The sequence below is a fragment of the Rhinoderma darwinii genome, chromosome 3, assembly GCF_050947455.1.
Source record: "Rhinoderma darwinii isolate aRhiDar2 chromosome 3, aRhiDar2.hap1, whole genome shotgun sequence".
Taxonomy (NCBI): domain Eukaryota; kingdom Metazoa; phylum Chordata; class Amphibia; order Anura; family Rhinodermatidae; genus Rhinoderma; species Rhinoderma darwinii.
Window position 1 is genome coordinate 350,121,227 of NC_134689.1, and position 15,027 is coordinate 350,136,253.

Below are 15,027 nucleotides of genomic sequence, written 5' to 3' on the forward strand. Positions count from 1 at the left end.
CAGTTTGGTGCGCATTTTTGCCCGGAATTCCCTGCGGCAGAAAGGGCGGATACGCTGCGTGCTATTACACAGTGTATCCACCACGTGTGAACTCAGCCTAAATGTATGAGCTTTGTTCTGGTCACTACCAGTCTCCTCCAACTTTCTCGGATGCGCCATTGCCTTGTACTACTTGGGCACACACAGTACAGAGAGGTGTACTCTGCATGGCTTCATCGCTGCACTACTCATGCCAGGGGAGTACAAGGCAACGGCGCATCCGGAAGAGTTGGAGGCTGGTAGTGATGTAGAACAGCCAGGGGGATATCAATCAAAATCTGGGGGCACCATTTTAATTTTCGCCTCAAGCAGCAGATAAGCTAGAATTGGCCCTGCCCACACCAATCTCTAAAACGGGGCTCCCTGACCCCTGTCCTAAGCTGTCTGGCTTTTTCTGTAGCTGCCGATTTACAGAAACATCGAAGCGCCACGCTGTTTTCATAACTTACATTCTCTTCCATAGGAGTTGCAGTAGCAGCGTATCTCAGCGAGCCTGGCTGTTTCCGTAACTCCTGTCCACCTCGTCAGACAGTGGCCAAGGAGCACTAGGAGCTGAACAACGTATAAAAGGGGTTTTACACTGGGCGATTATCGGGCAGACGAGCCCGATCATCTGCTGGTCGTATCGTTTTAAAAAGTTAAATATTATCGTTGGCAGAACATCTCTCAGTGTAAACAGGGAGAAGCGCTGCCGACATGATAATAATGTATGGGGACGAGCGATCGGAGTAAAGACTGCTCGTCCCCATCCATAGCTCCGTGTGACAGGAGCAAGCGAGCGCCGATCAACAATGTCTCGTTGATCGGCGCTCGCTGCCCCGGCCGATGTTACAGGGCCTTAACGGCCGTCAGAGGGACCTGTTGTAGAGATAGGTGCGACTACCACCTCTAGAATCCATCAATGGTGACGGAAACATTGCTAATGGTTTCCGTTCGTCACCATTCCGGAAGGTTTTCGGACGGAATCAATAGCGCAGTCGACTCCGCTATTGATTCCGTCGTTAAAACTGAAACCTGCCGGAATGGTGACGAACGGAAACCATTAGCAATGTTTCCTTCACCATTGATATCAATTTTGACAGAAACAGAAGCTGTGGTTTCAGTTTCACTTTCCGTTGCGGGGTTCACCTGACGGAAACCTCAGACGGAACCCCGCAACGGAAAGCCAACGCTGCAGGCCCTTATCCTGTGTAAATGTCGAAGGTGGAAAACACATGCAGTTTTATTTAGCCAAATATAGAAGTAAATCCTAAAACCAGAAGCATTAAAGTTTTCCCTTCATACTTTGCCTTTCTTATGGGTCCACTGCTGGTTTTCTCTAAAAAAAAAATCTGCACCAAGACCTGCAGGTGTGAATCCAGCCTGATAAGGCTACTAAGTAGACTGCACCCGTGAAACGTCAACCTAATCTGACAGCAACACAGGACAAGATGAAAACCGAAACGCCAAAGGATGTGATGAGCCCCATATGAGCCGTTCTCGGACGTCCCGGTCTTTGCTGCATCCACTTCAGCAGTCCCCATGTAGTACAATGCCTTCCCCACGTGTGATTTGCTCTGCACTTTTTCTGTAATACAGTGGTGTCCTGGCTGCATCCCTTTCATGATCCTATACCACGTGACACTTCTCCCGCAGCCATCACAGGCTTGTTTATTTCCGCCCGGAACCTTTGTTCCCGGACGAGTTGTTAGGCGGAAGGTTTTCAGTGTGCGCAGCGACTGGACATTTCCAGGCTGTGTTTTTCCGGTCTAGCGAGAGGATGGTTCGTAGCCGGAGCAGGTCCCCGGAGAGGCGGAGAGGTGAGAGCTGGGTTTTTAGACGGTATTATTGCGTTTGTATAACGCACCGAGGCTCTTACTAACTACAGGGGGCTGAATGTGGTGATGTATTATCCTCACCTGTAAGGATGGAAATATCAATAGGGATGGGAGGCAACTGCTTAACTAGCCGTTCCATAATTTGTTTTGTGTTTTATCGTCTTCCCTTCGCCGTGTGTTAGTAGTCTGTAGTCCTTTGACAAGACCACATCAATTGTATGTCCTGTTCATCCTAAAGAGATGCAATACTTGTCTGCCATGAACATGTATTAAAGAGGCTCTTTCACCACATTATAAATTCCCTATCTTGTACATGATGTGATCGGCGCTGTAATGTAGGTAACAGCAGTGTTTTTTATTTAGAAAAACGATCATTTTTGACGGAGTTATGACCTATATTATTTTTATGCTAATGAGTTTCTCAATGGACAACTGGGCGTGTTTTACTTTTTGATCAAGTGGGCGTTGTACAGGGGAGTGTATGACACTGATCAATCAGTGACCAATCAGCGTCATACACTTCTCTCCAATCATTTACACTGCACTAGCGATATAGCTATATCGCTATGTGCAGCCACATAAACACACTCTAACGTTACTGCAGTGTCCTGGCAATGAATATACATTACCTCCAGCCAGGACGTGATGTGTATTCAGAATCCTGACACTTCTGTAGCGTCTCTGTGATGCACAGCGAGATCTCGCTGCAAATGACAGGTTACATCGTAATCTCGCGAGACTACGCCTGCTGTAACTCACAGAGACGCTACAGAAGTGTCAGGATTCTGAATACACCTCATGTCCTGGCTGGAGGTAATGTATATTCATTATCCGGACACTACAGTAATGTTTATGTGGCTGCACATAGCGATATAGCTATGTCGCTATCTGTAGTGTAAAAGAATGGAGAGAATTGTATGACGGTGACTGGTCACTGATTGGTCAGCGTTATGCATACACTCCTCCGTACCACGCCCACTTGGTCATATAGTAAAACACGCCCAGTTTGTCATTGAGAAACTCATTAGCATAAAGCTGAAATAGGTCATAACTGTCAAAAATGACCGTTTTTCTAAATAAAAAAACACTGCTGTAATCTACATTACAGCGCCAATCACATCATGTGCAATATAGGCCACTTATAATGTGGTGACAGAGCCTCTTTAAGTGTATATAACCACGGGGGGCTCCAATCATTAGCCGTTTAGGAATCCGAATTCGGCCTTATGAACTCAACCGTGTTTTTTTTGTCCATGTGCAATTTTGCATAAAGCACACAGACCTGTTCATTTATTTGGCCCAATGCACACGACCGTAATGTTCATGGATCCTTGTGGGGGCCGCAAAAACTCAGGACTTGTCATTTTACTGTCCGTATTTGTGGATCATGTGACCTACTCAGAAGGTTGGGACCAATTCCAGCCTTCCTTTTTTTTTTTTTTTTTTGTGGATCGGTGAGTACTTATAGATGCACGGCTTCACTATAGCAGGTTTTGTACGACCAAATTGACTGCAACGGATCCGTGGTTTTGCAGACTGCAAGATCACTACGGTCGAGGGCTTACGCTAGAGTCCGTAAAACGACCCGCAGATATGCCTTCCTTATATGCAAGATTGTACAGAGTGGTGAGAATAGGAACCATCTCCGGAAAGAGTTGCTTATAATCAGCGGTAAACCCATCTGGGTCTGGAGTAGGTTTGCACAAAGCATCAAAACTTTGATACTGTTTCGATACCGTGCACCTGACAAGTGTGCGTGCGGTGAGCATGATCTGATGCGACCAGCGCTGCACATGGCGGGCGCACTACAAAACATCCCCATGTTCTGTCTTCAGTGCCTGTGCCGCTGCTCGTTAGTGCAGCGCCGGCCGCATGACCTCATGCTGACTACGCGCACACACTTATTGTCAGGAGCTGGTCAATGGCTGTATTACACAGTTGCAGCCCCACACTAACCACGGAGATCAGAGAAACCTTCTATCTCCACTGCTATTCCCTCTGAATGTTGCGATTTAAAGCTGACTACAGCATTCGAGGGGAAGATGAGAAAGGGGGATGGATGGTCCTTTGGCTGCGTCACAGGGAATCCATGTGATGAGATCAAGGGGCATGCCATATATGGGCAAACAGCCCAGAGCCCATTGAAGGACCCCAGGGCTGTCTAACCATATTTCCTGTTGCTAGGGCATACTTGGGTATGTCCTAACAGCTGCCTGTTTACTATCCGTACACGGGCTAATGTACTAGCATATAGATATATGCCAGCACAATAAAGTTTAAAAGTAAAAATAAAGTAATCTTTAAAAAAAATACACACACATTTTTTACAATAAATACATTAAAATAAGTCACAATACATAAAATATACACACATTCTGTATCGTCGCGACCGTAATAACAAATTTATAGCGTCATTTATGATTACGCTGTTATAAAATAAAACAAACTGCTGTCTTTGACTTATTAATATGAGGCACGAGGTATTATGAATTTTTAACCTCCATGTGCCTCACCTTAATAGTAATTAACCCCATCATGTAGCTCACACCATGACCTAGGGATGTCACGATACCAGAATTTGGACTTCGATACCGATACTTCGCTTAGTATTGCGATTTCGATATCCATTCGATACTTTGCCAACAGTTGTTTTCTGATGTGAGGCGCGTGGTGCGATGAATTTAACCTCCACGTGCCTCACATTAGTAGTAATTAAACCTATCCTGTTTCTCAGTCATAATGGGTTAATGTGTAAGGTAAATGATGGGGTTAATTACTATTACTGTGAGGCACATGGAGGTTAAATTCATCACACCCCGTGCCCCACAATAATAAGTGATAGAAAGCAGTTTTTATTTTATTTTTTTACAGCGTACCATAAATTACGCTAAAAATTGTTGTGCAGGTTATTACGGCCGCGCCAATACCGAATGTGTATATTTTTGTATATATTGACTTATTTTAATGTTTATTGTAAAAAAAGGTGTATTTTTTTTACTTCAACATTACTTTGTTTTTACTTTATTTTTAACCCCTTAAGGACGCAGCCTAGTTTTGGCCTTAAAGGAACAGTGTCATCACAAATAATTTTTTTATATGTTAAAGATGTTAGTGCTTTAATAAAAACGTTTATTTTCATTTGTGTGTTTGTGTTTTACTGTTTCTTATTTTTACACTTTTTCTTCCCTATGGGGGCTGCCATTTTTTGTTCCATTTCTGTGTGTGTCGATTAACGACACACACAGACATGGAATACGGCAGCCACAGTCCCATAGGGACTGCGAACGGCTCCCGTCCCATTGACTGCCGTGTACGGCGTCTGTGTGGGAACTGCGCATGCGCCGCTCCCACACAGTCCTATTCGAAATTGGCGCCGTCCGGCGCCATTTTCCTGTGGACCGGAAGTCGCGGCCGGACAGTAATATTACTACTTCCGGTCGCGGCTTCCGGACTTGTGCACATGGAACAGCGGCAGCAAAGGGAGCGGACGGGCCGGAGGGAGCCGCGGCGGCAGGAGCAGGTAAGAGATTTCAATGTATGTTAGTGTTTGTGTGTGTTTACTACTGTATGTAAACCTACTACACTGTGGGTTACCTCAAAAAATGGCGACACACAGTGTAGGAGGTTAAACCTTTCAAACCCCTCGTTTATCCCGGCACTAGCCAGGATAAAGGAGGGGGGGATGCTGAGAGCTCACTAGAGCGAGGGCTTTTAACCCAATGTTGCAATGCTGCAATTTTGGGAACAGCTCCATCTAGTGACCAAAAATGGGTAGTATTATAAATTAGAAATAATTTATAATATTACATGGACTCGTGCAAAAAAATAAAAAAAATTTGAACAATGTTTAATCACCCACACACTAAATGTTTAATTTTTTAAAAAAAAACATGTTTTTCTGGCAACACATTCCCTTTAAGGCTCAGAGCCCATTTTTCAAATCTGACATATTTCACTTTATGTGGTAATAACGTCGGAATGCTTAAACCTACGAAAGCGATTCTGAGATTGTTTTCTCGTGACACATTGGGCTTCATGTTCGTGGTAAAATTTGGTCGATATATTCAGTGTTTATTGGTGAAAAATTGCAAAATGTAGAGAAAATTTTGAAAAAATAGCATTTTTCAGAATTTAAATGCATCTGCTTGTAAAACAGACGGTTATACCACCCAAGATAGTTACTAGTTCACATTTCCCATATGTCTACTTTAGATTGGCATCGTTTTTTGAACATTCTTTTATTTTTCTTGGACGTTACAAGGCTTAGAACATAAACAGCAATTTCTCATATTTTTAAGAAAATTTCAAAAGCCTTTTTTTTAAGGTACCTCTTGAGTTCTGAAGTGGCTTTGAGGGGCCTATGTATTAGAAACCCTGATAAAACACCCCATTTTAAAAACTAGACCCCTCAAAGTATTCAAAACAGCATTTAGAAAGTTTTTTAACCCTTCAGGCATTTCACAGGAATTAAAGCAAAGTGGAGGTGAAATTTGCAAATTTCATTTTTCTTGCTGAATTTCAATTTTATTCATTTTTTTTCTGTAACACTGAAGGTTTTACCAGAGAAACACTACTAAATATGTATTGTCCAGATTCTGCAGTTTTTAGAAATGTCCCACATGTGGCCCTACTGCGCTCGTGGAATAAAACACAAGCCCTAGAAGCAAAGAAGCACCTAGTGCATTTTGAGTCCTCTTTTTTTTTTATTAGAATATATTTTAGGCAGCATGCCAGGTTTGAAGAGGTGTTGAGGTGCCAAAACAGTAGGAATCCCCCAATAGTGACCCCATTTTGGAAACTACACCCCTCAAGGAATTCATTTATGGTTGTGGTTACCATTTTGACCACACAGTTTTTTCACAGCACGTATTTGAATTGGGCTGTGAAATAAAAAAAATGTCATTTTTTCCAATAAAATGTCATTTGTGATCAAAATTTCTTATTTTCACAGGGAACAAAATACCCAATTTTGTTGCCGAATTTGTCCTTAGTGTGGCAATACCCCATTTGTGGTGATAAACTGCCGTTTGGGCTCATGGGAGGGCTCAGAAGGAAAGGAGCGCTGTGTGTTTGTTGGAGTCCAGATTTTGCTGGATTGGTTTTCGGGTGCCATGTCGCATTTGCAGAGCCTCAGAGATATCAAAGCAATGGAAACCCACCAGAAGTGACCCCATTTTGGAAACTACACCCCTCAAGGAATTCATTTATGGGTGTTGTGACCATTTTGACCCCATAGTTTTTTCATAGAACTTATTTGAATTGGGCTGGGAATGAAAACAAAATTATTTTTGCAAATAATATGTCGTTTTGGCTGAAAATTTCTTATTTTCACAAGAAACAAAATACCCCATTCTGTTGCGCAATTTGTTCTGAGTGCAGCAATACCCCATTTGTGGTGATAAACTGCCGTTTGGGCCCATGGGAGGGCTCAGAAGGAAAGGACCACCATTTGGCCTTCTGGGGATTTTCTAGTGCGAAGTCATGTATGCAGAAGCCCCTGAGGTACCAGTACAGTTGAAACCCGCAAGAAGTGACCCCGTTTTAAAAACGACACCCTTAAGGCATTCATCTAGAGGTGTAGTGAGCATTTTGACCGGAGACCTACACCCCATAAACTGTAATGTGGGTTCTCCCGGGTATGGCAATACCCTACATGTGGCTGTTATCAGCTGCCTGGGCACACAGCAGGGCTCAGAGGGGAAAGACGAGGGGGGGTAAGCTGTGCGGGGGGCGTCAGGGTAAGTAAAATTGGGGTAAATTATAAACCAAGGGATGTATGATAAATTTTAAAACACTCTTTCATACAGAGCTCTGGTTATTCGGGACACGTGTCACATTGATATATTGTGTCATCCCTTATCGCCCTCTTATAGCAGACTTTGCACCTCTTTTGACTTTTTCCCTTCTTGCCAGTTTGGGGAACTTCTCCAGGAAAGTGTTGCCGCCCTGGTACGATGCGTGTGGCCCCGCTTCCACAAGTACTGGGTGCCCCCCCTTCTTGGTCCCTAAAGATTAGGTTCTTGATAATCACCTCTTGAAATTCCAGGAAAGTTCCCGTCTGGTCTGCACATCGACGTAGCACGTACGCATTGTACAATGCCATCTGTATGATGTGCCCGGCCAGCTTCTTATACCACACCGCATGGCGCTGTAGGGCTTCAGGATTTGATCTGACAAGTCCACCTCTCCCATGTACCTATTGTAGTCCAGGAAGCAGTCTGGTTTGGGGGTGGCCTTTCCTTCATATATCCTAAATTTGTAGGTATACCCTGATGCACTCTCGCAGCTTATATATCTTCACGCCATACCTTGCCCTCTTACTCGTCAGGTACTCGCGGAATTGAACCCTCCCTTTAAAATGTACCAGAGACTCATCAATAGAAATACACGTCTCGGGGGTGAATGCTTGGGAAAACCGGGCACTGAAACGGTCTAATGGGGGTCTCCGTTTATACAAACGGTCAAAACTGGGGTAATCTCGGGTGGGCACGACTCATTCAGTATAATGTAAGAAGCGAAGTATTGCCTCATTTATTTATTTTTTTAGGTTACAGTTCAGTTCTGAAGTTGCTTTGAGGGGCCCATATATTAGAAACCCCTATGAAATACCCCATTTTAGAAACTAGACCCCTCAAAGTATTCACAACAGCATTTAGAAAGTTTATGAACCCTTTCAGTGTTTCACAGAAATTTAGAGCAAAGTAGAGGTGAAATTTACATTTTTATTTTTGTCAGAAAATCCTCTTTATACCATTTTTTTTTATAACACAAAAGGATTTATCAGAGAAACGCAACTTAATACGTATTGCCCAGATTCTGCAGTTTTGAGAAATATCCCACATGTGGCTCTCGGGCGGTAATGGACTGAAGCACCGGCCTCCGAAGCAAAGGAGCACCCAGTGGATTATGAGACCTCTTTTTTTATTAGGCACCATGTCCACTTTGAAGAGGTCTTGTGGTGCCAAAACATTGGAAACCCCCCAAAAGTGACCCCATTTTGGACACTGAACCCCTTGAGGAATTCATTGTAGTTTTCATGGGGTGCATGCGGCTTTTTGATCAGTTTTTATTCTATTTTTAGGTGGCGTGGTGACTAAAAAACAGCAATTCTACTATTGTTTTTTTATTCTATTTTTTTTACAGCGTTCACCGTGCGCTATAAATGACATATTCACTTTATTCTGCGGGGCGATACGATTACGGCGATACCTGATGTTTATAGTTTTTTTATGTCTTATGGCGTTTGCACAATAAAATACGTTTTGTAATAAATCACTCACTTTTTGTGTTACCTTATTCTAAGAGCCATAACGTTTTTATTTTTCCATCAATAAAGCCGTGCGAGGACTTATTTTTTGCGTAACGAACTGTAGTTTCGATCAGTACCATTTTTCTGTACATGCGACTTTTTGATCTCTTTTTATTCCATTTTTTGCGAGGTGAAGTGACCAAACAATTGTGATTCTGGGACGGTTTATTATTATTTTCTTTTACGGCGTTCACCGCGCGGGATAAATAACAAAATAATTTTGTAGTTCAGGCCGTTACGGACGCGGCGATACCAATTATGTATAGTTTATTTGTTTGTTTATATATTTTTATTAATAATAAATGACTGATAAGGGAAAAAGGGGGATTTTTACTTTTTATTACTTTTTAAATCTTTTATTTTCTTATTTTTACACATCTTTTTTAAACTTTTTTTTTTAACTATTTTACTTTGTCCCACTAGGGGACTTGAGGACAGGAGGCCCTGATCGCTATTCTAATACACTGCACTACATGCGTAGTAGTGCAGTGTATTAGAACTGTCAGCTACTCACTGACAGCAAGCATAGTGGGTCCTGACGTTGTCAGGACCCACTAGGCTTCCGTCTATGGCATAGCCGGACGCCATTGTTTGGTGTCCGGTTGCCATAGTCACCATCGCCGGCCGCTATCGTGTAGCAGGCCGGCGATGGCAGCTTAACCCCTAAAAAGCCGCGATCTCTATAGAACGCGGCTTTTAAGGGGTTAATCAGCGGGGACACAGCGATCGGTCCCCGCTGTAGGAGCTGTGACAGCTGCTGAACAAGACAGCAGCTGTCACAGCTCCTGTATGTGTCAGGAGGACGGCCGAAACGGCCGTTACTCCCGAGACGTACTATTCCGTCATGGAGCACGAACAGGGTGCTTTCCATGACGTAATAGTACGTCACTGAGCGTTAAGGGGTTAAACTTTAATGTACTGGCATATATCTATATACTGATAGTACACAGGCAGTTGTTGGGACATACCGAAGTATGCCCTAACAGGAAATATGGTAAGACAGCCCTGGGGTCCTTCAATGGACCCTGGGCTGTCTGCCCATATATGGTATGTCCCTCAATAGCGTCACAGGGATTCCTGTGATGCGATTCAAGGGGCATCCCCCCCTTCTCATTTTCTCCTGAATGCTGCAGTCACCTTTGATGGCATCATTCAGGGGAATAGCGGCGGAGAGGAGAGGTTTCTCTGATCTCCGCCATTCTAGTGCTGGGCTGCGGCTGTGTAATACAGCCATTGCCCCGCTCCTGACAGGAAGTGCGCACGCGGTCAGCATGAGGAGATGCGGCCGGCGGTGCAGTAATGCGCGGCGGTTCAAGCACTGAAGACAGAACATGGGGGTGTTTTCTAGTGCGCCTGCCATGTTCTGTTTTCAGTGCCGCCGCTTATTAGTGAAGCGCCGGCAGCATCAAATCAACTTGACCTGCGCACTTGTCAGGACTCAGGAGCGGGGCAACGACTGTATTACACAGCTGCAGCCCCGCTCCCATACATTCATGTGTTACAATACTGGGCTGTGCGGCTGCGCAGCTAAGTATCGAAATACATGAAATAACGGTATCGAACTGTTTGGGGATGCACAGTATCGAAGTTTCGATGCATCGTGCATCCCTACATTAACCCAATGTTGTCTATTATGACTGTGAGGAACATGATGGCGTTAACTGGTTCCCGACCGCTGGCTGTATTTTTACGGCCAGCGGTCAGGGTCCTTAAAACCCGAGCCATATACTTTTTACGGCTCGGGTTTTAACTTGCTGCCCGCGCGATCGGGCAGCTGAATGTCGGGTCTCCGGCTGTCAGTGACTGCCGGGGAACCTGAGGAGAGGATAGAAGCAGCTTCTGTCTTCTCCGATGTCTTTTTACACAGCGCTCAATGAACGCTGTGTATAGGAATAGAGACAGCAGCAGCGCTGCTGTCTCTATTCCTCCTGGTGATCATGTGACTGGTCACTTGATTGCCGGGTGCCGTTAGTGACAGACTGCTGCTGGGTCTTGCTAGACCCAGCACAGCCCTATTAGTGACAATCGTCACTATGAGAGGGCTGATTTCCCCTGTAACTGGGGCCGCTGTGCAGCTCCAGTTACAGTGGAAAAACATGGTGTAAAAGAAAGAAAAAAATATATATAAAGTTCCCCAAAGGTCTTTTTTGAGCTTTGGGGGACAGACCATAGTAATAAAAAAATTAGTAAAGTCAAGTGCAAAAAAAAAATTAAATAATAAATACACACAAAATACCCACCCCAAAAAAAAACGTCCCCCCCCCCGCCATTCATTGCTGTAACGCTAGCGCTGACCCAATTACCCTAATATAGACATGTAATATATTAAAATTTACGGTAAACAATGACAATCACAAATAAAAGGTCTAATTTAGGTTAAAACTATGTTATTACCCAAAAAAAAATAGCTGAAACGTAAAAAAGCTTATTTTCTTACTATTATTTTGAAACTTTATGAATAAAAATGCTAAAATAGCAAAAAAGGTGTGTATAAAAACGATAAAAAAAGAAACCTGCATTGTCTACGGAAAAAATGACGCAAAAATAACGTAGTTAACCCAACAAATAAAAAAGTTATAGCCATTTAACTAACACGTGCTAAAAATGGCTAAACGGTGTCTGGTCCTGAAGGCGCAAATTAGCCCAGTCCTGAACTGGTTAAAGAGGCTCTGTCACCAGATTATAAGTGCCCTATCTCCTACATAATGTGATCTATGTGTTGATTTATGCTAATTAGTTTCTTAATAGACAACTGGCCGTATTTTTACTTTATACCAACAGGGCGTTGTGCAGAGGAGTGTATGACGCCGACCAATCAGTGACCAATCAGCGTCATACACTTCTCATCATTCCAGCCCAGCTTCTTTCACTACACAATCACGCTGGGCTGGAACAATGAGAAGTGTATGATGCTGATTGGTCAGCGTCATACACTCCCCTGTACAACGCCCAGTTGGTAAAAAGTAAAGACACGCCCAGTTGTCTATTAAGAAACAAATTAGCATAAATATAAAATTGCTCATAACTTGCTCATAAATAATAGTTTTTCAAAATAAAAACCACTGTTATCTACATTACAGCATCAATCAGATTATGTATGAGATAGGGCACTTATAATCTGGTGACAGAGCCTCTTTAATTACTATTAATGTGAGGCATATGGAGGTTCAAAATTCAACACGCCAGGTGCCTCACATCAGAAAATGGAAGAACTTGTTTTTATTTTTTTATTATTATTATTGTTGGCAAAGTATCGTTTTAGTTTTGAGTATCGCAATACTACACAAGTATCGGTATCGAAGTCCAAATTCTGGTATCGTGACAACCCTAGTCTGGAGTTTTCCGGGGTGTGAGCATGTAATCCGAATGTCAGAATCCAAAGTGGCCTGTCGATTTACTTTACAAGGAAGGCATATTTAGGGAGTCGGAAAGGACTGAATTTTTTTGGGGGTCAGTAGGAGTAGCTCTATATAGATCAGGGGTCTCAAACTCGGCCGGGTAAGTGGGCCACATATAGAAAAAATGGGAAGTTGACGGGCCGCATTACTTTCAAATTTGATACAATACAAAATTATTGTTAGTTATTTGAACTACTATAATAATACTACATTAGTATAATACCGCTAGGTTTAAACTTAACGGAAATTTGTGAGTTTTCTCTACGTGCCTATTTAAACAATCCAGTTTTCCAGCTTGTCGCTAAACGCAGTCCGGCGGCTGAGTTGGCAGCGTTTAGCAGACACACAAATGTCAAGATTGGGCAGCCCCTTTTTAGATAGTGCCCTCTGTGGGTGCTGCCGCACGCGCCCCTCTGTGGGTGTTGCCGCCGCTGCATGTGCCCTAGTAGATAGCTCCATTAGGGCTCCCTCTAGGATTGGAAACCCCAGCCAGAGCGTTGACGACGCTTTGACCAGGGATTCCTCTGCTGGAGGAGCCCCTGACGTCACTGTCCATACACCGTGACGTCAGGGGATCCTCCTGGACCAGAATGTGCTGTCAGGGGCAACCCCAGACCCGAGGGCACTAGTATAGGCTTTGCTCTGGAACTCTGGGGAAGCCCCTTATATCAGTGTCCATATATGGAGTCCTGGAGCAGAGCTGGGGACAGAGATGTCAGGGGCAACCCCAGAGCTGGGGTCCCGGGCACAGCGATCGTAGCGCTCCTACTGGGACTCCAGCTGTGCTCCTGACATCTTTGTCCAGCTCTGGGGAAGCCCTAGACATCGCTGTCCATATGTGGACAGCGATGTCAGCGAGTCCTGGAGCAGCGCCTATACTAGCGCTCTGCCCGGGACTCCACTCTGGGGGAAGACCCTGACAACACTGTCCATATATGGACAGCGATGTCAGGGAATTCCACAGAGTCCCGGAGCAGAGCCGATACTAGCGGCAAATGACAGCCTCCGGGGCCGCGTGCTTGAGACCCCTGATATAGATCCTCATAGTAGTTTCTGAAAATGTCAGTTATATCATCCGATTCTGTATGTAGATTACCTGTTACAGAAGCTTTTCCTGACGTTTGACATACACTTACGTCCTAGCCGGGTAGGGGGTGTATGGAGTGGGCTCACGGACTGTTAACACAGTATTTCCCCCCCATAGTTGCCTCTACATAGTATAATGGCCACATAATTGCACCCCACACAGTAGGGTTGTCACGATACCAGAATTTGGACTTTGATATCGATTCTTTGTGTAGTATTGCGATTCTCGATACCAAAACGATACTTTGCCAACAACAATTTTTAAAAAAGTTACATTTTCTGATGAGGCACATGGTGTGATGAAGTTTGAACCTCCATATGCCTCACATTAATGGTAATTAACCCCATCATGTTCCTCACAGTCATAATGGACAATATTTGGTTAATGTGTGAGGTAGATGATGGGGTTAATTACTTTTTAATGTGAGGCACGTGGAGGTTTAAAATTCATAATACCTCGTGCCTCACATTAAATGAAACAAAGCAGTATATTGTTTTTACAGAGTAAACCTCATATATGACGCTTAAATTTGTTGTGCAGGTTATTAGGGTCGCGACGATACCGAATGTGTATTTTATGTATTGAGACTTTTATTTTAATGTCTTAATATTAATGTTTAATATCTATATGCCAGTACATTAGCCTGTGTACTGATAGTACACAGGCAGTTGTTAGGGCATACCCAAGTATGCCCTAACAGAAAATATGGTCAGGAAGCCCTGGGGTCCTTCAAAGGACCCTGGGCTGTCTGCCCATATATGGTATGTCCCTCGATCGCGTCACAGGGATTCCCTGTGATGCGATCCAACGGGCACCCCCCTTCTCATTTACCCCTTGAATGCTGTGGTCAGCTTTGATTTCAGCATTCAAAGAAATAGCTTCAGAGATGAGAGGTTTCTTTGGTCTCTGCCGTTAGAGCTATACAGCCAATGCCCCGCTCCTGACGGCAAGTGTGCACGCGCGGTCAGCATGAAGTATGCAGCCGCACAGCTTAGTCTCAAAATACATGAATTAACGGTATTGAACCATTTGAGGGTGCACAGCATCTAAATAGTAGTGCAACCCTACCACACAGTATAAAGTCCACCATAACTACCCCCATGCTGTATAATCCCCCCCCTCACAGCTGCCCACAATAGTGTCTGATAAAAATATTATACATGCTCACCTAAACCCATTTCAATGAGTGGAGGAGATCCCTCTGGTCCGTCCGGAAGATTCAGATACAGTTTTTAAACCGGGATAAAATAATTGACAAAACAGAAATTTGCAAGATGAGGTCAATTAATTGTTCCGAATTTCAATTTAGATAATTTTTCGATTAATTGCCCAGCCCCAATTGGGTATTTTCTTTATTTCCAAAAGTATGTACCCCCC

The 15,027-nt window shown here is 43.8% G+C and overlaps 1 protein-coding gene across 1 annotated transcript in view; it reads left to right on the plus strand.

Annotated features, from left to right (window-relative positions):
* Window positions 1-1,731: 1,731 nt before the first annotated feature.
* SNRNP27 (small nuclear ribonucleoprotein U4/U6.U5 subunit 27) overlaps window positions 1,732-15,027 on the plus strand; it is a 33,481-nt gene continuing 20,185 nt past the window's right edge. The window contains exon 1 of the mRNA XM_075858496.1: window positions 1,732-1,838. Coding sequence (XP_075714611.1) covers window positions 1,799-1,838 — 40 coding nt within the window. The 5' untranslated portion in view covers window positions 1,732-1,798. The remainder of the gene's footprint in view (window positions 1,839-15,027) is intronic.